General features: G+C 44.2%; 1 protein-coding gene across 1 annotated transcript in view; it reads right to left on the bottom strand.

Annotated features, from left to right (window-relative positions):
* RSPRY1 (ring finger and SPRY domain containing 1) overlaps window positions 1-23,280 on the bottom strand; it is a 220,759-nt gene extending 197,479 nt beyond the window's left edge. Inside the window, exons 1-2 of the mRNA XM_078670430.1 lie at window positions 23,141-23,280; window positions 11,689-12,177 (exon numbers count right to left, since the gene is read on the bottom strand). Coding sequence (XP_078526556.1) covers window positions 11,689-12,038 — 350 coding nt within the window. The 5' untranslated portion in view covers window positions 12,039-12,177; window positions 23,141-23,280. The remainder of the gene's footprint in view (window positions 1-11,688; window positions 12,178-23,140) is intronic.
* Between the last annotated feature and the right edge of the window lie 1,329 nt (window positions 23,281-24,609).

Genomic DNA, 24,609 nt, shown 5'->3' with positions numbered 1-24,609 from the left:
AAAAACGGTTTAGTTATTTCAATGATTTCTAAAGAATATAAAGGTATTTTAAAAGTTGACACTTAGAAACTTTTTAGTGCAAAACCAGCAATGTTATCCAATGGAAGGAAATTCAAAGCACAGGTAAAGTAGGTTCTTGTTACTTTTGTAATCCAGTACTGGACTCCTAGGTTCAGCACTGGGGTCTCTACCTAAGACAGGTAAGTACGTTTTAGTAGTGAATATGATTTTTAAGGAATATTTGTAACTTTCAAAAGTAGACAGAAGAAATTTCACAGAAAAACCGTCAATGGTTTCCTATGGACGAAATGTAGATTACTAGTAACCACGGTTGTGATTATTTTTGAGGTTCAGTACTGGGCTAAAAGATACAGTACTGGCTTCTCTCCTGATCCCAAGTGAGTAATTCGAAATTCGTTATTCGGCTGATTTTAGATGAATATTTTAATGTTTCAAAACTTCACACTTAGAAGAAATTTCGAGTCAAACCAGTCAATGTTATCCTATGGCAGGAAAGTGAGTCATCGGTTTTCAGGTGAGTACTCGACTGGTGAAGTTAAGGTTCCGGGCATAGACTCATGGGTCCCCCAGGGTCAGGTAGGTACAGTTGGTACACCCTCAGTGGCGGCCGGGTGCAGAGGTAGTTCGGCCCAATGTTATCCAATGAGAGGCAGGGGGCCTTCGGTTGGTGGCTGCTGGCTAGCAGGCCACACTGCTGTGGGAGCTGGGCTCCTGGTCACTTGCTCAGGGCAAATGGGGAAGTAGGATAGGACAAAGGTTGCACTCCCAGGGGCACTCGGGCGGCGGGGTGCAGAGTACTTTTGAGCCATCGGGCGCTCAATGTTATTCAATGAGGATCTTGAAAAGGGAACAAAGGCTGCAGGCTCGGGCTGCAGGCTCGGAGACGGAGGATCTCCTGGAGCGACCAAAACTTCGAGGGGTAAATTGGGATCTTGGTAGACACCCAGGAGTGGGGCACAGGGGGCCATGGGGTCTTCGGAGGTTGGGAAATCTTACCCGCTGCTGGTCGCGGTCGGAGGGGTCCTTTGGGCTGCAGGCGTCGTCGCGGAGGGTCCTTGGGCACTGGATTCCAGGTAAGAATCGTCGGGGGGCATCCTCAGGGTCTTCCCAGGTAGTCAGAGTCACAAGGCAGTCAGGTCCTCCAGGGTTTTTGAGGTTGCTGACCACTGGAGATGCCGGGGTAACAGGAGCAGGTTCGAGGGTCGACAGGCCGGTAGGGCTGGGGCCAAATCAGTTGGTGTCTTCCTCTTTTTAGCAGCTGCACGGCAGGTCTTCGTGTTCCTTGATCTTTCGTAATCTGGATCTGTGGAAAAAGGTTCAGGATGCCCACAAATACTACATTTAGGGACATTACAGGTAGGGCAAGGACCAATGGGTCCCTGTCCTGGGGTGGGTACACCCCCTAGCCTGCTCCTCTCCTGTGGGAGGGGGGCAGGAGCCTAGCTGTGATTGGGCAGGGCTCCCCATCTTCAAGATGGCCGGAGCCCGGGGTCGTGCATCACCTCGCCTCTCCCACCTGAGGGGTGGAGTTGTCACGGGCTGCACACCCATCTTTCTGACGTAGGTTTTCCCGCCAGTCTTCCAGCCAGGGTGGGGGTCAGAACTGGTGGGGGCCAGTTGCGGAGTACAGCAAAAGGTCTGGAGAAGCTCACAAAGGCAGAATGCCTTTGAAGCTTCCCCTGCCCATCCTGGGGAGGAGGCTTGGCACCTCGTCCCAGGATGTGCATTGTTGCAGGCCCAGGAGAGCGGGGAGCTCTCCACCCAGGGGTCCAGCAACATGTCTGCTGTGTGGCAGCCTCTCAGACAAGACGTGGATTGTAGGTTAGGTTTCAGGGGGCATCTCAAAGATGCCCTCTGTAGTGAATTTTCCAATAAATCTCACACTGGCATCAGTGTGGGTTTAATGTGCTGATAAGTTTGATATCAAACTTGTCAGTGTTCAGTGTAGCCATTATGGTGCTGTGGAGTTCGTAATGACAACCTCCCAGCACCATATACTCTTAATGGCATCACTGCACTTACAGTGCCCAGGAATGGCCATGGGTACTGTGGGGGCACAGGGCTCAGGCACCTGTGCCCACACCACTGGCATAGGGCACCCAGCTAGAGGGGTGACTGATGTATGCCAGGGCAGTGGGTTTGTGGGCAGGGCACACAGGGATGTGTACCATGTCGACTCTTTGCTTAGTTCTGCACCTAGACACTCAGCCTGCACAGGCAGTGTGTGGGTGTCAAGGTACAGGGCCCCTAAGGGTGGCACAATAAGTGCTGCAGCCCTTCTCTGGTCACAATGCCCTGGGTACCTAGGGTACCATTTACTAGGGGCTGACATGTGGCCAGAGATGCCAATTGGGTTTAGGCTTTAGTATAGTTTTTAGGGCAGGAACACAGGCCCTGGTGTTCAGGTCTGATAATACCTTCTCCGAATATGCTAGGGTTAAAATTAAAACAATGCGTACTGTAGAAAGAGTCACATAATGACATTCCCAAAATCAAATTATACCAGAATCTGAATAGGAAAGGCTCGTTTTACGCAAGGTGCCTACAAGAGCGGATTATGTATGGTCTACAGGCTAGCATTTTGATCAGGTTAGGGATCCAAATAAAACTGCAATCTCATTATAGCAGGGTTCAGATTATGACATAGTGCTCTGAAAACTAGGGTTGTAATCTACTTGCGACTCCTGGGAAATTTAGTTTCTGAGCAAGTGTCTTTTCAAGTGCTCTGCGAGAGGAAATAGATTTACTCCAGCAGGTTTTAATTTTTTTCACAAAATGGTCCTTGCAATACACCCACAGTATATCTGCAATAAATGAGTGTGTACAGCACGAACGTTTCCACTAAACTCGCACTGGACTTATAGTAAACTTCTTCTCGATGCTCTTCACCTTCGTCGTTTGTTAAAACTAAGAATTCTGCCAAAACTTGTCAGAGTAAACCACGTGCTGTATTGTATAATGCTTTAGAAAATTGTTATTTAAGGTCTTCTCAAAGAATACACACTTAGCAAAACAGCCTGCAACCTTTCATTTGTTTCAAGTTGCCAATATTTTGGGTAGATTTTTAGTTCGTAAATAAACATCCAGTTTAGCTAGAAGGAGAGAGATCAAGGACTAGCCTTGGCACTGGGAAGACTGTACAGTTATGAGGAGAAAGTGATGTATTGCTGGCAGGGTCTGTTAAAAAATAACAGCAAATCAGCTTAAGAAAATGTAGCTAATTAAACATGCCGGAAAAGATAGGCTTCATTTTGTGTGGGAAAAGATAGAACACCGAGACATATTCATCTATATCTACTCTGCTTGCCTTTCATTTTTAGGTTTTGCCTACGCAATGCGTACGAAGTACGCATGCGCTAGCAAAATCTAATGATATCTCTATGTGGGGTCGGGTATCCGCCCCCTCCTCCCATTGGCTAGCTCCATAAATGGAGGCTAGCCATTGGTAGAGGGCTCTGATATCTCTATGTGGGGTCGGGTATCCGCCCCCTCCTCCCATTGGCTAGCTCCATAAATGGAGGCTAGCCATTGGTAGAGGGCTCTGTCTGTCAATCCCAGACCAGATTTGGGGGCGTTCCCGAGAATTTTTCCCTTTTGGCTACGTCACGCGACGTCAGCCGAAAGCCGGGAACGCCCCCGAATCTGGTCCGGCATTGCCGGCACCTGCCTCTGCCTTCCTGCTCGGGACGATTGCACAAAAGTCGCTCGATAGCCCCTCCCTCCCGCTCCGTGGCAGCCCGTTTCCCTCCCTCTCCTCAGGCCGGCCAGCCGAAAGAAGCAGCCGTCCGCCTCCAGCCAGGGCCGCGCTGGGATTGGCCCAGCCGGCCGAGCCTCCACCACGTCATCGGGAGGAGGAGTGGAGAGCAGGAAGCAAGAGATCTGCCGGAAGATGTCCAGGTGAGTGCTTTTTTTTTTGTTTATTGCTTTGTCCGTGTCTGTTCCCGCCCCCCTCCCCCTCCCGCTGTCAGTGTGTGGCCGTTCCCGACCCCCCTCCCGCTCTCCGTGCCTTTCCGCCCCCCCCTCCGTTTACCTCGTGCATATTGAAACAGGGTTGTTAGCCAGGTTGTGTCACCGAAACTTATTTGCTACAATGAGCGCTGCACGGAGAACCCACAAAGGGTTAATTAACCCCCCCCCCCCCCCTCCCGCTATCCGTGCGCCGGTACCGCCCCCCTCAGGGCGGCCTCACCACCCGGCAGTTTTTCGTCTTCATTTCAATATCCTAAAAAAAAATGTAAATCGCCGCAGTGTGGCTTTTTTTTATTTTTTGTAAAGTTAAATTAGAAAGCGCTTTAAGTGACTCAATTAGCATGGAAAACACCCTAATGCTTAGTGTGGGAATAGCTTTCGCGGAAGGAAGCCTCGTGTGCCCTTCGCAGCTCGCACAAGGTTCCCGGGCAGGCAGGGGGGCTGGGTGGGCGCAGGCAGGGGGGCTGGGTGGGCGCAGCGCCTAGGGCCGCTTTTCACCGTCTCGGCTCTGCCGCTGCGCTTCCACGCGCCGGGAAAACGAGCTGTGGAGCCTAGACCTGCTTTTAAGGCTTTAATTATTTATTAGGCGCTAGAAGAGTCAGCGATGCAAAGGAAGCGCAGTACAACAATAGTAGCCGGCCGTGTTTTGAGACCCCCCTGTACGAGTAGTGGAAGGGACATAGCGCCAATGCGTTAATGTGTGTACACTTTCTGTAGCGTGCTGCTTGTTGGAACCATTATTAGACAAAGCGTGGTGAAATCACCCTTTAAATAAGCAATCTCTGCCTTTTAGTGGTTTGAGGCTGGGGTGCTAGGGCGGTGGAGTGTTGTGGCACCGGGAGATTTATTTCCGCCTTCTGTTTGAGGAATTTTAGGGCCATTATTACTAATAACATCCTTAACTCGTCGGGGCGCTATAGACTTTGTGAAGTCACAAACGGTTGAAAGGCGAGCCTTTTGCTTATGGGAGGTAATATTGGTTGCTCGTGGCCTACCTAGTCCTGGACATGTTGGTGGGTGGAGGGAGGTTGGGTTACAGTGTGAAAGATCTGTGCTCCTCAGCTTGCATTCCCTTATCCCGGAGAGGTCTTCTCGCAGTGCCATAAAAGAGGGAAGTTTAGAGGTACCTTTCTTGATGGCAACGCCGGCGCTACTTTAGCTTTTACATTTCATTTGCATTTTGTTTCTAGTTCGGCGCCTGGGATTTGGGCGGAGGAGGGGGTTTTATTAGGACATCTGGACTGACAATATCAAAGCAGACAGCGGCGTCCCCGAGCAGGCTCGGGTTTCAGAGTTAATTAGAGCGGAGTGTCTTTAATTAAAGCCAATTAAATTTACAGTGGGGTACTAAGGATATATATCCGTGGCCTTGATAGAGGATTGTGAGAGGTGTAGCCTTCGGCGGGGCAAACAATACAACTTGTGTGGCCTTCTATACACGTCCAAATTTAAACACGAGTTCAAATATCCGTGGATAAGGAGTGGTGTGGAGGAACATCATTTTTTTCATGATGTAGTAGCTGACATCTGTGGGTGCACTTAAATCCCACAACTAAAATTGAAATAGGTGGAGTATTCCCGAACAGCGTTGCTAGTAGGTTAAAGGAAAACCTCTCGAGTGTGTTTGGTGAGCACTACCCAGTGAACACGGGGGCGTATTGATATTTCTCGCTTGTGATGGTAGACATCCCGGTGTGATATATATAATTTTATTTTTTAATTCACCGTCCTGAAGAGTTTGTGTGTTACTAGTGTGTAGCAGAAAACGTTTCTACTTGCTTACTAGTGCGTAGCAGACAATGTTTATACTTGCGAAGTCAATTGGCCCATGTGGTACAGCGAAAAGTAGCTCAAACACTTTAGTCTTCCGCTGTACCACATGGCCTACTAATCCTTGAGTCAAATTACTGCTCCTGTTTTCTGTTGATAACTGGTCATAAAGAAAAGTTTGTTTTATTTTTGTAATACACACCAAATTGTCAGAATTGCCCTTTTCCCGCCTCATTCACCATTTAACCCCTTTGTTAATAGTTATGCCACTACTCCTGTCCTCCCTAACCTATGCATATAGTATAGACCACCAGGTGATTTTGTGTCCGTGATTACCACGCAGGTATAAACGACCGTGTCGGTGTCTGGCATGAGATAGGAGAGTGTCTAAGGGTGCTGGACAAGATAAAACTCATAATCTTGCCTAGGCGTGGACGGGTTGAGGGTGGAGAGGCACAGTTAATGCTGAGGAAGACACACAAATAGGCTTTCGCAGTATTCGAGTTTGCTCAATTTAAAAGTGCACACGATATTTTCTGTCTCGAATGACAGGTTGCTACCGTCTTATACCGTCGCAGGCAAAATCAAAACAATGGAATGGAAACCTGCGGAATCGACTGATTCAATATTGATTCAAGAATTTGAGTCCATCCCTTTTTACTAAATCATCTGTACTTAGACCAATTATACCATATTTAAGAAAGTAATACAACGTGTCCTTTTAATTAATGGTAGGACTTATCGCAGTGTCGGATCCACCAACAACAGATGTGACACTTCATTCTAACGTGTTATTATTTGCAGAACTCTAGAAAGTGCATTTTTATGGTGTTGATGTGTAAAGATTATATACTATATTGATGAATTTCGAAAAGTACATGTAAGCATATAAAATCCATATGTGCCCTATTACAATGTTACCTTTTAGAAAATACAAAACGAATTTGTTTTAATTGCAAACGTCTATATAAAGTGGTCTAGGAAAATTACATGGCATATTAATCTGGCTACACCAGAAGCTGGTATCTGTTAAACCGATTATTTGGTTTAAGAGAACTTTGCGCATACTTGGCTCGCTTGTGATGCAAAAAACCCTCCATTGTCAAGCAAAGCATGACAGGCTGCAGTGAAACGTGTATTTCAATAATTAATGTCTACCCCTGCCTTTCAGTAATTACACAGGAAGCCTTATCCATCCATACATCCACCTTTTCTTCCATCCGTCCTTCTTCCATCCACCCTTTTATCCTTCCACGCATCCTTTCATCCATTCATCCACACTTTCAACAATCCATCCTGCATCCATCCACCCTTTCATCCTTCCATCCATACATCCATCCTTTGGACATCCACATTTCTATCCATCCACCCATCAATCATCCACCCACATTTTCACACATCCATTCATCCATGCAACATTTTATACATCAATCTTCATATTCTTCATAAGTTATGGGGTTATTTAAACTAGTAAAGTCACTGTGCAATATTGTGCCTATGCATGGTTCTGTGTGTCATCCACATGTGCCTTATTAGTGTTTTACAACAGTACATGCACTCACATTCTAAGACCTTGACCTCATTGTGTATGTTGTTTAAAAAAGTTTCTAAGCAGCTGCCTGCGTCCATCTGAGAGTGGCTTCAATAAGATATATTGTCCACCATTGTATAGTTAGAAAGGAATATATTCTTTATAATGAACAGTTGCAAATAACTCTCTCCAAAGCTTTATAAAACTCTACGGCTTAGTGTACATTGTCAAACAAGGGGAGGGCTCTCTGTGTGTGGGCGGGGGGCTCTGTGTGTGGGGGGGGCTTTCAGTGTGTAGGGGGGGCTTTCAGTGTGTGGAAGAGGCTCTCGTGTGTGCGGGCTCTCTGTGTAGGGGGTGGCTCGCAGTGTATAGGGGAGGCTCGCAGTGTGTGTGGTGGGGCTCGCAGTGTGTGGGGGGGCTCTGTGTGGGTATGTGTTGGGGGACATTTGTGAAAGATAAAGCTAGTGGCATTGCAAATAACAATGCCATTTATTTATGTTTAAAAAAAAAATGGTCACAAGCTTTGCCAATAGCTCAAACTTTAACAAAGGCAAAACCATTGCATTGTAAATGCTTGTTTTATGTTTTAATATCAAATAGACGAAGAGGTAAAGACAATCCTGTTCAAGCTTGACATTTGTTAAATTAACTTGATTATAGTGTCACTGCACTAGAAAGATGTGACATGAGGTTTGCAATGATATATACGTATTCTAGAACAGGTGCCCCGTTTATCATGAATTTTTTATATGCAGGCATTCAATGTTAGTCAGGTCCTCTGCCCTGGACCTTGTCAATAGCTGGATTCCATATAAGGTAATAAGTCTAATTTCCCGATTATCAGTAAAAGACTGCAACTGGCTTTTAAGGCAGAGTGGGTGAAGTAGATCCAGTACGACTTGGTGTTGGCTAGTCTACCTTGGTATCCTTACATCTGAATGGTAAGAAAGAACCTAAGTTGATTTGGTCAATGGGTGGTGCAAGAGGAAATGCACTGGGAAAACTATAGAATTTAAGTCCTTGCATACTTCAGTAATGGAAACTGTGCGAACATGCTGCTCCATAGAGTAGAAGACGGCAAGAGGGAGAAGCCTTCTTTAAAAGATGTTAATGATCTATGTGGTAGAGAAGAAAGCTGTATTAGCTTGGTGCATGTTAACAGCATGTGATGGAGGGCCCACCTTATCAGAGCCACCATTATTAAATCATTGCGTGCATCAGCAACTTCTGCACCAGATTCCCGCACTGACCTGTAGTATGCAAGGACTTCTCGGTGAGTTAACTATCATGGTTTCATTCAGTCATAATATACGTCAGTGTGGAGTTACACTGATGTTTTAACAGTACAAGGAACTTGAGTGATCTAACCCAGTAAATTATGCACTGTTTCAGAAGATTTCTCAGGAAGCCGGCATAAGGCAAGCATCCTGCAGTAATCATTAGCCTGTTTTAAGATGGCGCATTTTGGTAGTGAAATAAGAACATATTGTACCTCAACGGGTCAAAAAGTGGAGCAATATTTGAGGAAAAGTTAGTGCCAAGGAACATCTCACTGCAAAACTAACAAAAAGAAAGGACTAAAGACTAGCAGGGAGGGCATCAAGTGAGAAAAGACGCCAACACATTCCTCTGGAGAACTATCCAGGCACTGAGGAGGTGAATCATGACAGTGGTACTTTATTTTAAACTAATACATTTATATCGGAGCATAGACAAGAGCGGCTGGGGGGGGGGGGGGAGGGGGCGCGGGGGGAAGCATGGACTGTAGTTCAGGCAATGTTTGGCAGAATCCACTTTCAAATATGTGGGTTCAAAATGTCTGCTGTACAAAAAAACGCTTTTGTTTGATTTATTGGATTATACTTTTGGTCTATTTATAATAAGAATCTAGTTCACATAAGGTACACATGACCCTGGACATGCCTTTTAGTTCATTAATAGCACTTATCAGGGTGGGGGCAAGAATGTTTCTCTGTTCATTTTTTAAAACTAATTTTTAATAAATATATTACTAAAGCAGGATGTGGTAGCACACTCATTTACAGACAACACATTTTCTATTTAAATGGCCACAAAATGTCTCCTAACACACAGGTTTGCCGTTAAACAATGTAGTGTACACACATTATAATTTGTATAATTTTTTATAGCACACAACATTTAAGTAGCTGGTAAACTAATTGTACAAATTTCAAAATATATCAGCAGTTAGGTAAGCAGATTTTATGTTTGTAATTCTGCAGTGTAGTGGAAACACAGATTTTAATAGGCTAAAAAAAATCAGAACACTACTTGGTAACAAGCAAATTATAAATATTGGGTTTCAGCAAATATTTATAATTTGCTTGTTACCAAGTAGTGTTCTGATTTTATTTTAGCCTATTAAAATCTGTGTTTCCACTACAGTGCAGAATTACAAACATAAAATCTGCTTACCTAACTGCTGATATATTTTGAAATTTGTACAATTAGTTTACCAGCTACTTAAATGTTGTGTGCTATAAAAAAATGACATCCCACAGCTTATCCTTTAATACTCCCAGTACCTCAACATGATTGTCAGACAGTTCGCTTTACAAGATCATCTAACTCTGCAGTCAGAGAAAGAAAGTAAACACCATTCTCCATGATAAAATAAGCAGCAATTTGTAAGAAGACATAAGCCGACATCTGAACGCACAGCAAATGTGGCTAGAAAAAACAAGATTGAAAGGCATCATTATTACTCATTCACTTTCTGTAGGAATAGAACACATGTTCTTTATCAGCTGAAACTCTTAGGCCAGAGTTGGCCAGTAGGTCATGAAAATAGCTTGCCCTGATATAACCTAGCTTGCCATAGTGAGTGTGAAAACAAATTTTTCGATGCTTGACATTAATGGCCCATGGAGCACCTCAAAAGTGAGAGACTCATGCTACAGTATTCATGCATTCTTTTTAAAAATGGCCAGAAGTCAAATTTGTAAATAAAAGAAAAGAGAAGTAGCAGAGTCTATTAAAAGGTGTTTTTATAGAAGGATATTCACAACTAGCAATTGCAGAAAATGGATATTAATTGGTCTCTGATGAGTTTCTACAGATTTTTGGGATTGTATACTGTTAGAATGTACTATATCACCCAAGGGGACATTGATTGAGGGAATGGTTTAATTGTGTGCTTATTAACTGTGTGTAATTTGCTGTGCAGAGTAGAAGAAAGAAGTCAGCACAATCTTATAGAGTTACAGGGATGGAAGAAGGACCTTTCTTCTGGTTTCAAGATAAAGTCCTTGAGACCACAGTGTGTCCAGCATTAATTGAAAATGCAAAGTTAAAAAGCGTGACTGAAAAATGATGTTCTAGGTTAGTTATTAAGATATGTATATAGGTTCCTATTTATTTCTGTTTTTATTAAGAAGGGAGTTGTGTTGTAATGTCATACATGTGTTATAGAACAGGTAGCGCTGGTAGCATGAGAGTTCTACCTGAGGAGTTCTATGTGGGCCTGTTGCTCTGCTGCATCTGCATAAGCTAATAAACCCTACTTCCTTGAACAATTAGGAAACAGGGCCTAGTAATCAGGAGTCAATTTTCAAGAATGCAATCTCAAAGAGGCTAAAGGTGACACTTGGTTATGTTAAAGTCATATTGTAAGCTTCCACATTCTCTTATCGTCACCTATGCTTGTCCCAAATGTTTGCTTTATGATAGGATTAGAAGTCATTTAGCAACAGAATCATGAAACATTTTAATATAGGACAGGAGATAGGACAAATATCTTGTAATGAAGACAGGACAGACAGAGGCCACGTGGAGACACTGGCTACAAAAATTCCAGAAAAGGAAAATATATCCAGAAAAGGAAAATATATCTAATCATCCATTGCGTCTGACAAAGCGCTTTCAAGAGTTGAACTGCATTTGGGGCTTTCATCTTCCCTTTCATGGCTTCACTATAAAGACAATTTGAAGGTGAGATGTAGCCATCCCTGCTGTTTTTCCAAGAAATAGCTGTGGGTGCATGAATTCTTATTGAAGAGGCCCACATCAATATCCCACAAAACTAGCACACATCCATCCGCTCACTGCCAGTATGGTAAAATAGTTAAATAAAGCACTTTTGATTATTGCTTTGAGAGTACAAACCGGGCTCATTCAGTTCAACAACTCTCACTATAAATGTCAAATTAGATCCACAATCTTAGAAATTTAAACAAAAACCACGCCTGTCACACACTTCCTATGATGCAGAACAGAGAAGCAGTACTAAAGTATTACATATGGAACCTTGAAATAAGATATGCAAATAATTCAGAAAGAAAACTCTTTACATTTTTTGGTTCCACAACGCAAGGGCATTCCAAAAGACAGGACTTTCTTTTAACTCGAAAACATTTAAATACAAAAAGAATACATACTTGTCTACCAGAGTCCTAATGACTGCCAAGGTATCCAGAACAAGCCCATCAACGTTTTGTTTCTTTCTCCTTGGTTCATGGGGTCCTCGACCTCTCCTCGGAGGCCTTACGGGGTCCCGTGGGCGAATCCTGGATTCAGAAGTTGGTGCTACACTGTTTTCTGCTTGTTGGTTTTGAGGTTCAATGTTATCTTCAACACCACTGTCATCTCGACATACGCAGGAGTTTCCCATTTTGGAGGTCCCCAAACTGCCAGTTATACACAGAGTATGTTGGTCTACAGTCTGCAGCAAACCTTGCACAAGGTTCCTGCTTAAGTGCAACACATCCAAGCTACTAGGTACAATCATTGAGAAAGATGTAACGGTGATATTTTTAGGATCCTGAAGGGAGGTTTTTGAACTTCATTTCTTTGAAGGAAATCAACATCACAGGAACACCCCATGTTTAACATTATATGGAACATGCACTGTCCATCCAATGGTGGACCTGAAACAGAAAAGAAATGATCAGATTACTTTTTCATGAGTGAAAATTATAGTTCCAGTTAATTATTGCTTCTGCCAAATGGTATAATACATATGTTGGTGTTTTGGGGCACTGTCGCCGACTTAGCATCCCTGTGGGTAAAGCATTGGACTTGTATGCAAGCAGAAGTTGGTCCTAGAAATGACAAGCAGCTACCACAAATCTTTGCCTCACCGTTTTCTAACTTCTGTAAAATAGTGCTGCAATACATGCAATATAGCCTGCTGTGCATACATGCTGCAGGGTCCATTGATGCATGCATGGGGTAGTGATTTGGTTTATGCAAATCGAGGCAAGAGAGCACTACATTGCCCCCACATAGGTCTTGTGCCATCTGTGAGACCACCCTGTCCCTCTTGATTTCTTGCCTCTCGAGACCCTTCAAGTTACAGTGTACATCCAGATCTGTATGTGATGATTTTTGCCAACTGTGACCCTCTTACCCTTACACCACTGCCAAATGTATTCATAATATTCTTCCCTTTTCCCTCGCCCTGGATCTCTGGTGTTATTTTCCTCTAATGATTGAGGAATAACTTCACATTTTTTATATGTGGATAGTGTTGGGCGACACTTTTTAAAATTATTCTTACCCCCACACTGGTGACAAAGGCAATAACAGGACTTCTCTACCTATGGCGCATTTTCAGAAAGATGGCGACCAAGAGCTCATTCTCAGGCGTTAGGATTAACTGGGGAACTATCAATAGTTTACTCCCTTACATTTCGTCAACCATGGACTGGTCTAACTCACTTATATGAGAGGAGACTGGGTTCACATATCTAGACCTATGTAACCAAGTACCGGTGAGTTGTTCCACATACAAAATCTAGACTGGGAGTGGACAGGATACAGTTGCGATGTGGCACACTGGTGCTGCCTCCCTCTCTCCTTATCGGGCACAGCCACAGTATATAAAATTATCTACATGCCTAAATGCCTATATAGCTTACAAAGCTCACCATATGAAATTCCTCATACTTTTTTTTCCGGGCACTGCAGGCTGAGACTAAGAACATGTTTTAGAAAGGCAACAACCCCGCATAGCACTTTCCACCCTTACCAAATGGCCAATGAACGGTGGTCGTGCACTTCTGCACTTGTGTTAATATTACTGGTCAGCCCAACTATTGGTACTAAACAACTGGTCCTTGGAAGACCAGAGGGATCCCAAGGGCTATGTGAGATTATAAGGACCAGATAGAGGCTTGCACCTCCCACAGACCACGGTTGTGGTGTGGCTATGTGAGATTATATGGACCAGATAGAGGCTTGCACCTCCCAGAGACCACGGTTGTGGTAGTCCAGATATGGAAACTGGTGTTGAGAAAGATAGGCTGGGCGGAACACAAGATCCTGGAAAGACCATTATGGGACTCTCATAAACTGGCTAAACTACGTGGGGTAGCTGGACGCTAACAATGCGCCATACTGGGCATTTCCAAACTCGAGGACCTGAGAAGCTAAAAAGGGGTGGCTGGCATTTGAAGATCTGCAAAAGCAATAAAACCTATCTGGGGTTAGTTTGTACGATATATGCAGGTTAAGACAATACTTCCCCTTCCTCCTGGGCCACACTCAGGACGTAGCAGAAAACAACCCAATGGAAGTCAGGATACTGGGTCCTCCCTTACAAAGACACGCCATTTCTCAAATATATGCTGCACTCCTGGTACACTGCCAACCCTCCCTGCAGATGTCGGTACACGGGGAAAGTGGCCATCCAAGCTAGATTTTGCTTTAATCCAACTAAAACTTCTACACCGAGCCTACTTCACACAAAAGAGGATGCACACAATGGGAGTGGCTACCACCAGCCAGCGTCAAAGAGGGCGGCAGGCAGGGTACCCCATGACATACGATATGGGAATGACCGAAATTACGCTAATATTGGTCAGGGATACAAAAAAAAAAAAAAAGACTCTTCCAGGTGGTAGGTGAGACCCTGGAGCTCACTCCCTGTTTAAAAGCCCTGGGGATGTAGGGGGGTGATGCGTGAGAGACTGCAATACAGTCTTAGCCGTGGCAAGGAGGGACATCGCATGTGCAAATGAGGGAGCGAGGTCCCTCCGACAATTTGAGAATGGACTTCTATATGGAGTGGTGAAGACAAGCAAAAGAACCAATATACCAAAAGCATGGTTAAATATTGGGCCCAAGGCAGAAGGATGCAGAGAAGCGAGGGAAAAACAAACAAGACATTGAGATTGGTTTAATGGGTGAAGCCCAACCCCGGAAGCTGGACGTTAGATGCTCACGAAAACCGAGGATTAGAAAGCCTGGACGCAGTGATGGGAGGAAAGAAATCCTAAGAATGTGCTGGGACTCGTGTCTTTTGTCCACGAATGTGGGTATGTACTTCTGTAACAATGCTCCCGGCAGCACACGGGGCCAGGCCGGGGGGGGGATTTTATTCAAGTTTGTTATTGTGTTGCAAAAACAACTAATACGAAGAGGTTTAAAAAGAAAAGAAGAGTAAGATCGCAGCCACAAAGGCACCAATGGGAGTGGGAGTGTAATGGAGGGTGGGTACTTACTGTGTCTGTTGGTAATTGTGCATACATTGGAATGAGCAAGCCCAGTGGGGAAACTATTCGTCATGAAAGCAAGTGGTGGACACTTCAGATGCATTTACTCATCCTGTGGTGATGAGAGACTAGGGCCAGGTCACACAATGCGCTATCAAAAAGCAGCAATGGATCAGTGAAGATTAATTTGAAAGTGTGTAGGTTGAAGCATTGCGCTAGAGAACAAGAGATCTAGGATGTCAAAAAAGATTTGCCTATTGATGGCTAACCCGGTCCAAATGCACAAAGCCTCTTTTCCCTCTTAAGTAAGCTGTCTAACCTCTGGAGATTCAGGAGCAAGGTGTGCTTAACCCAGGAGAAAGTCACACCTACTGGAAAAAAATGTGGGCATTGGAATTATGAATGGATAGTTGGCAATCAATTGATTCTATAAGACCGAAATGGTTTTAGGGGAGGCCACTCCACAAAAGACCAATATTTGTCCTGTGGGCAATTGTATGGAAGTAAATAGAATAAATAGGTGGGGAATCTAACCTGTTGTTTTGTTGACTTTGTGCAGCATTCAATCTGGCATTGAGGGCCTGTAGAAAAGATTTGGGCTGAGCAGATTAAAATCCCTTTGTTCCCTCCTTTTAGGCCTACATTAGTCTACCTGGACAAAGGTAGTGGCTGATCATAACTGCAATCTTTCGAGGGGGATACCTGTATTAAAGCCTGATGGCATCTTAGTATCAACCCAGTTTGTACTTTACTTGGCCATTCTTTCTCGACAGCTTTTAGAGATGAAGTGCCTCTCCCCGAGACTGGACAGGGTGCACATTCCTTGTCAGCTTTATGAAGATGAATTTGTGTTAAAGGATTACATACCTATAGGACTGCAAAGAGAAGATACAGCTCTTCAGTCCTGTGGTCAAGATAATGAGTTGAATATTTGGACCAAACCAAGATCCATGCCTTTTGGGGAGGTGGTGGTGGGTAAAATATTTCTCATGGTACGTGGGTGGCAACCCTGTAGAGGAAATGTTTTATAAATATCTATGTCTTTGTTTTTGTATATCCCTCGCGCTACTAATAGAGGATTGCAAAAAGTGTATTTTAGAATTTAAGATTTCAGAGGCCTCTCAATGCAACCACTCAAATCTGATCCTAGGAGGAAAATTCCACCCACATTACATAACCTTACCCATAAAGTGTCTTGGGATGCCCTGGAGAATGGCATGTGGAAAAGTATATTAAATCTTCCTCAAAATACAATGAGCCAGATAGTTTGACTTGAACTGAGCCTCATCATTTGATAGGATTTGGAGAGTATGCACTCACTATGGCTTATTTACTCGCTATTGTACAAGGAGCACACTACAATCTGATTTGTGCTGAAATTAGCTCCTACTCAGCAAACATAGTTGGACCAGCCTAGTAGTAAAGCAGATGCAAGCATCCAACACACCCAATGCTCGGAAAGTGAGGATTCGGCTGCCTGGCTCATTCTTATCAAACCAAGAGTTGAAAAAAACATTAGCAAGTAAAATTTCTATAACTGGAGCTTAAGGTTATCTTAAAAATAAGTGGTTTGTTTAACTTGTTTTAAAATCGGATGTACTATGTTTTTCCCTATATTTCATGCTTTGCAGATCAAAAAAATAAAAAGAGGAGAGTAGCAATACTTTTATTTATAATAGAAATAAACACCTACTCTTTGTCACAAATTGAGCATTTAGAATGCAAGAAAACGTTTGTTTTTTTAGATTTTCAATGTCCATGCACAGACATTTTGCTGGACTTTTTTTCATTTACAATTCTGAAAGCCTAGTTGTAAAATATTGTGCAATATCTCACTCTATCAGTCAGTCAGTCTTTTGCTGGATATTCGATACAAATGGCTGGGGTCTTTTTCTAATTTATTTGGTAATTTATTTTGTAGAAGAAACAATGCATGTTAACTTAAGTGTTCAGTTTAATGTAATTTATATTCATTTATTGATTAATAGACAATGACCCTCCGTGAGTGAGGAACTAAAATTCCTCAAGCCATATACAGTGACTAACTAACGAAAACAAGCAATGCTATCTGCCAACAGTGTAAAACCAAATAAAAAAACAGGTATGAGCCTGCGAACCAATCACGTAGCTAACAATGCCATATTGCATAACATGGGCCATGTAGAGTATCCTTCAATGTAACCCAGCCTCTATGAGAAACAAATCTTCTCAGCATATCTAACAAGCATTTACAATGCAATGGTCTCGGCAATATTATAGGTAGAGCTATTGGTATTGCTCATTATTTTTTTATCTTGTTTGTATCCCTAAATAAATGGCATTGTCATTTCTATGGGCATTAGCTTTTTTTTTTGCATATGCGATACCTATTGCATTAGCAGAGAGAGAGTGAGGTAGTGAGATAGAGAGAGAGTGAGGTTTTGAAATAATAGAGAGTGAGGTATTGAAATAGAGAGAGAGTGAGGTAGAAAGAGAGTGAGGTAGTGAGATAGAGAGAGTGAGGTAGTGAAAGAGTGAGGTAGTGAGGGAGAGGGATGTTGTGAGGTAGTGAGATATAAGCATAGAGTGATGTTGTGATGTAGTGAGATAGAGAGAGGTAGTGAAAGAGAGTGAACGTGAGTTAGTGAAATAGAAAGTGAGGTAGTGAGAGAGTGATTGAGGTAGTGAGTTAGAGAGTTAGAGAGAGAGGGAAGTTGTGAGCTTGTGAGCTAGAGAGTGAGGTAGTGAGAGAGTGAGGTAGTGATGTTTTGAGAGAGAGAAATTGTGAGATAGTGAGGTAGTGAGATAGATAGAGTGGAGTAGTGAGCTAGAGAGAGTTATGTAGTGAGAGAGAGAGTGAGGTAGTGAGAGACAGAGAGAGTGAGGTAGTGAAAGAGTGAGGTAGTTAGGGAGACACAATAAGACAGTCTACTGTTCCTCCTGCATTATCCGAGGATAAGGTTTTGGTGACTAAGAAACCTTTCATACACAATTTTAAATAAAGTGGGGTTACATCAAATAAATACCACTGGTTTAAAAAAAAAAAGTATATAGATTTTTGCGCAAACTTAAAAAAGATTAAATAAACTAAGGTTTGCATAATTGACCTGCCAATTAAAAAAGTAGTACAATGCTTCTATTCCGACACTTTCCCAGGATTGCGAAGTGGAGCAACAGTGGGTATTACAGGAAAAGAGCTACCAGATTACATGCTTTTTCAGTAAAAGCTGAGATATGATATCCTAGTGAGCGTGTGTCCTCAATCTCTGGGGCTTAATACCTTTACTACAGCTAGTCCACAGCAGTCCACATGCTGTTTGCATGCCATGCGGACCGATTGGTAACAACTGCGGTTAGCACAAATGGCTGATGCATTAAAAGAGTGCATTTGGCAGGTGGGCTGACAGAGACTAAGATGCCTGCTTTGCGACAGAGCTCCCACTCATAGTCCCATATCGCTGCCCGCCCTGGTGATCCAGGTGCATGGAGACCTGTGAGGGAAAGAAGCCCTGAACCACAAATCCACCTTCCAAGAATGGAAAGAAAGGTACTGAGGTAACTGAGGCGCCGTCCTACAGCCCTACACCAGACCACTATCATTTCAATAGCTGTGTACCAGGGGTGGTAGCCACGGACATTAAACAATCCATCTGCGCAAATGTGAATTTACCTTTAATTCTGGATGAGCCCACCGCACTTTTAAATAAGGTAGAGGGTTGTTTCTGTCACTGCATCTGCGAGTAGCCCCCCACCCGTCCGACATGTATTTTGCTGTTTCTGTAGGCTTACTAAAACAGCTTGCCAGCCCCCGGCTATGGCGGGTCGGTGGGCCGCTTCCTCGCTCGAGACACGGACGGGGGGGGCGGAAAAGGAGACAGCGGGAGGGAGGGTGGGGGGGGGGGGGGAGGAGACACGGACAGCGTTGAGGGGGTCTCTCTAAGCATGGCTCATAGGTGAGCCCGAGCAGTGACTCTACATTGTAGGCTTACTAAAACAGCTCGCCAGCCCCCGGCTATGGCGGGTCGCTTCCTCGCTCTCGGGCACCTTCCCAGCGCCTGGCAGCCTCGGGCTGCTGCAGGCACAGCAAGCTAAAAATCTGTGCTAAGCATAGTGTGCCGTCCGACATGTATTTTGCTGTTTCTGTTATTGCATCCAGAGGGTGGGTGGGGGAGGTGGTGAGTCTCTCAAACGTCCGTGGGCAATTTAATTAAGGGTGTGGCTTAAAAACACAAACGCTAAAAATGTGTGCTAAGCATAGTGTGCCGTCCGACATGTATTTTGCTGTTTCTGTCACTGCATCTGCGAGTAGCCCCCCACCCGTCCGACATGTATTTTGCTGTTTCTGTAGGCTTACTAAAACAGCTCGCCAGCCCCCGGCTATGGCGGGTCGCTTCCTCGCTCTCGGGCACCTTCCCAGCGCCTGGCAGCCTCGGGCTGCTGCAGGCACAGCAAGCTAAAAATCTGTGCTAAGCATAGTGTGCCGTCTGACATGTATTTTGCTGTTTCTGTTATTGCATCCAGAGGGTGGGTGGGGGAGGTGGTGAGTCTCTCAAACGTCCGTGGGCAATTTAATTAAGGGTGTGGCTTGAAAACACAAACGCTAAAAATGTGTGCTAAGCATAGTGTGCCGTCCGACATGTATTTTGCTGTTTCTGTCACTGCATCTGCGAGTAGCCCCCCACCCGTCCGACATGTATTTTGCTGTTTCTGTAGGCTTACTAAAACAGCTCGCCAGCCCCCGGCTATGGCGGGTCGCTTCCTCGCTCTCGGGCACCTTCCCAGCGCCTGGCAGCCTCGGGCTGCTGCAGGCACAGCAAGCTAAAAATCTGTGCTAAGCATAGTGTGCCGTCCGACATGTATTTTGCTGTTTCTGTTATTGCATCCAGAGGGTGGGTGGGGGAGGTGGTGAGTCTCTCAAACGTCCGTGGGCAATTTAATTAAGGGTGTGGCTTGAAAACACAAACACTAAAAATGTGTGCTAAGCATAGTGTGCCGTCCGACATGTATTTTGCTGTTTCTGTCACTGCATCTGCGAGTAGCCCCCCACCCGTCCGACATGTATTTTGCTGTTTCTGTGGCTTACTAAAACAGCTCGCCAGCCCCCGGCTATGGCGGGTCGCTTCCTCGCTCTCGGGCACCTTCCCAGCACCTGGCAGCCTCGGGCTGCTGCAGGCACAGCACACTGCCGCACCCGCATGCAAGATAACTCAAGCAAGCAAGTTAATGGGTACCCCTGCCCTCCAACACCCACTCACAGCGGGGATCCAGCAACGGGTGCAGCCGCAGCAGGGCCTCCCGCCAGTGACGAGACTCCGAACTCGGCCCAGGGAACAGCGTACACGGCAGGCTCCACCCAAAGCCGCACGCTCCGCGTTGCAAACGAGTGAAGAGCCGAGAGTGCCCAGGCAGGGGAGGGCTTGTCACAGGGCAGTAAGAGGGCAGAAGTAAGGGCGGCATAACCGGGTGTCTGTGGATTGCAGAGGAAGGGCTAAATGAAAGATCGATCCTCACTGCAGACAACAACAAAAATGGCGGCCTCAAGGTTCCGGATTCGGGGGCGTGGTTTTGCTGATTTGAGTGACAGACAACGTCACTGTCTAAAGAACAGCAAAATTTACTCCCCCGAATCCGAAAAAAGACGGGGCTTGTTTGGAGTGACGCATCTCTCCTCCAATGGCTGGCCTCCGTTTAGGAAGCCAGCCAATGAAGGAGAGACACGGCAGGGAGGCGGGACCTTTTGCGCTACTAAGAGTCATTAAATCTCCGGCCTAAGACTGCACAAGCGCAGCCTTTTAGGCCTTCGACCTAAAAACGATTATTAAACAGATGTGAGGGAGTTCTGGTTTAATTTAAACCTCAAATGTAATTGGAGTAAATCAATTTTACATTCAGTACAGCAATGTGGAATATCAATGCTAACGGTGAATACTCATGTAATTGGAACCTCAAGCAAGTAAAATATTCTTACAAAGATCCCGTCGATACATTTTTCTAAAAGGAGATAGGCTTGCTCAGACGCTTCTAGACATTCTTAGCCAGTATCAATCATAAAACGAGAGCAAGTATCAATCATAAAACGAGAGCATGTATATTCAGAGGAAGGTTAGTTTTCAGAGACGTTTTTCCTAACAAAATACAGCTGTGATTTTTTTCTGCATACATTAAGTGGAAGTCAAAGATACAGTGAAGGAGTTACATGTTACCCAATTGACAATATATACTGAATTTATAACAGACAAGAATGCAAGAACGAATAAGATAAAAGCTCTTCAAAGGCCGTTAGAAAGCAGCGAGGTGCTGTGCAATCAGTATGTGGGTGTATTGCGTAAGTACTGTGGGTGATGTAGGATGCAGTGAGAATGAAGAAGCTGCACACACAGGGCAATCCACTGCCCTCACTCACAATGCACCCCTTAACATTCACTGCGGCATGCATGATTCACATGCTTCCCCTTCCCCCACGGCCAACTGCACAACTGTATCATGAAACTATATAGGTAAGTTCTTCATTACACTGCCGTCCCCTAATCTCGCCACACAGTATATGTAGCTCTATTTTCAGATTCGTTAAACTAGTAATACGTTTTTGGGTAAATAGGCAAAACAAGAAGGTGGAGACACTGGAGATGCAAGGTTATGTGCAAGTGAGAAAAGTTGAATACCATAATAGGAGGGCTTAACCATACAAAATGAACACAGAAATTAAAAGTGATTCTGGAATAAAAATTTAAAAACATCTGACGTTGTAAAAGTATGCAGACTCCGTCGGAAAAAAAAGTTAAAAATAGAAGCACTCCTTTAAACTTGAAATATCAGTGGGTCCTAGTTCGCTAGAAAACAAAGTTATTTAATAATGTTAATCATTTGGGACATCAAATATCTGTGGTTTTATGGATCGTACTCAGTCAAATTATAATAATGAAAATACAAATATAGGGATAGCAACACATTATCAGCGGCCTCCTGCATCTTTGCAACAAAAATAGTCTTGCTTGGCACAGACGGACAGAATTGTTTATTCACCATAGATGAGAGTGTTGCCATTTTTCAGAGATCAATACACAGTGACTCTAAAAAGTTCCAAGCAGATATTTAAGAATTCAAAGGTCAGTTTTGCTTCCACTTTCCTAGTGAGCTGCAACTTTTATCAGTTGGCCATGAGATGCGGACATGGATGGCAGTGTTTAATTATGTTAGGTTTAAAGAACACTAGCAAGCAGCAAAGTACCCTTTGGAATGCTTTATGACATAATAAAATAATTCAGCGATCCGACGTGCTATAGGCGATTATCCAGAAGATACTTGTGATATTGTCAAGCACCCCGCCTTGATGGTGTCCAATGCGAAGAGCCTGTGCTTATGGGTCTCCTTGTATTACCAAGCAAGTACTGCTTGTGTAGACGAACAGTTCTAATTTTGGCAATGAAACGGCTAGTTTCCCCCGTCATATTAAGAGTGAAAACGTGGATAATAGAACCTTTAGATAAAGGGGATGTCGTCTACCACTCACAATAGAGACAGCATGGGTTCTTGTTTCAACAGTTGGTGTCTACTCTATGCCTCCAAATTATAGCACGATTGAATGATGCTTAACGTTTGACACATACTAAGAATGTTCTTTAAGACCAACTATGTCGGATCAGTAACAATCCCCCGTCTTGAGAAATATAGAAAATTAGTATTCTTAAATCGAAAATGAGAGGCAAATCCTTCCGAAACAAGACCGTTTGGAGGGCTCTTAATTACATTAATAATATTTAGCAGCAGCTGACCGCGAGGGAACAAGAAAATGTCAATTATGCGTACTTATGCCTTTTCTAAAAATCTTTTCAGAAAAATAGGATGTCAGTTCAGTTCTGCCAAAGACGTCTCTGCTGGGAGGCCAGCTGAAGAGCATTTACTTTAAAAGCGTTACTTATGATACAACGTGAAATTGGGCTGTAAACTAGAGGGGCGTATTCCTATCTAGACTACAGAACGTACCAGGGTAGTTCCAGAAGTGTAAAACAAAGGTGAGCAGACCATAAATAGTTCATCATGTAAACTAAGGAATGCTGAACAGATATAATCTGGGTGTACTAGTGACTCAGTGCTTCTCTGAACGCTGTCGCTGAGTGGCAGAGCAAGGAAAATGCTGTAATATCGGTACTTACACAAATCCCACGAATTAAGTGTTCTAATGCAAAAACATAATCGTACTAGCAGCCGTACTGACAAAAAATCCACGAACTAAACAATCTTTTTTCAACAAAGGCTTTGTGGAAAATAAGATCCCTCCTCCGCAATCTATCAGAGCATACGCCATTGGCCAAGACCACAACTAACAACCTACGGAGACACCCAACAGGAGGCCAATAAATGCTGAACTCTACAAAACCTGTGAACAATAAAAAAAATACAGCCCCACTAGGCTTACCTGGATCGGAAGTAAAGTGACCACCTGACCACTACTTGCATTGACCGCCCATGAATTCAGCTGAATATCCGCTCTACTTCATTGTTATTTCAACGGATGACATTTGTCTGTATTTCAGTACTTCCGGGTCGTATAAAAGCAAATCGTAAAGCTGGACATAGTCTGGAGTCGTATGAGAGTGTGCAATGTGTAAGGCGACCCCGGATTGGAGCATTGTTGATAACTCAGCCAATCCTAGTGTGAGGAAAAAAACTCTGAAGTGCTTACTGGCTGCGGATCAGCACGTACCTCTGCGGTGCGTAAACAGTATCTGAGACAGTAGTCCATCGGTTCAGCAGCTTTTGATAAGTGCTATGCAGCTCGGAGCAGGCAAGACCAGTGGCATAACGAAACTTGACATAGTACATGCTGTCCTCCACGCTCCGGACCCAGTCAGGAGGTCCTGGCCCAGGGACCTGCCGCCCGCGCACAGTGCTGGAGCCCCCAAACCCTTTCACCGCGGGTCCATTGTTACGTCACTGGGATGAACTTGTCTGTCGCGTCACGGAACGAACTGTAAACCACAGCCGGACAAACAAAGCGAGGGTGGTGAGAGTGCGTGATGGTCAGCCCTCGGAGACGGGATGCCCCCTGGGACTGCTCATGTTTATGGAGCTGAAAATGGGCCTGTGGCTGGCGTGCCTCTTCTTGGATAGCTGTTTTCTGCGGCCATGTGCCATTTAATAGAGATGCCTTTTTTGTGATACTGGTTTACAGGGCACAAGTCCTAAAAAAAAAGTGTGGGGGGGGGTTACTAACCAAGTTAGGCAGTATGCAAGTGGCGCGTGTCACAGCGTATGCCACCACGGAGTGTGACAACGCACGTGGAATCACCAGAAATGGCATCACAACCCATGACCTCACAGGAAGGGACCTCACAAGAAGTGACATCAGATCTTAAGGGCTCACACATAGATTTAGCAGGTCTATCAAGAGGGCATTTGAGCACATTTCAATATTCAACAAATTAGATTTTGCGTCAGAGCTGTGCCAAAAAAAATTACGCAAATGTAACGAAAAATCTAGACCTCAAATGTATACATTTATTTTTTAAAACTGCCTCAAAGAAATTAGCAACAAAGAGAATCGTCGCAGTAAATCTATTCTGATTAATTGTTTGCAAAGTCCCCATTTTAAAATATCTTATTGGGTCACGGCACCTGCTGCATAGATCTTGGTGTGTGCCCAGTAAATCTCTGGGAAGAATAATGTGGATAAGATAACGTTGGAGGTTAATGCACTTGCTAGAGATGCATCTGTGTTTGATCTAGTCCCAGTTTTGAATGAAGGTAGCACAGATGGTTAATATGTTTCTTGCAAAGCACATTGTGTGACATGCAGAAGACAGATTTTTTGTTTTATGTAGATGGATAAGTAGGTTACGGCTTTTAACACAGATCCTTTTTGTTATTTCAGTTCATAAATTGTAA

This window comes from Lissotriton helveticus, chromosome 12, assembly GCF_964261635.1.
Source record: "Lissotriton helveticus chromosome 12, aLisHel1.1, whole genome shotgun sequence".
Lineage (NCBI taxonomy): Eukaryota > Metazoa > Chordata > Amphibia > Caudata > Salamandridae > Lissotriton > Lissotriton helveticus.
The sequence above is the reverse complement of the archived record's forward strand: the minus strand, read 5'-3'. Positions and strand labels throughout refer to the sequence as shown.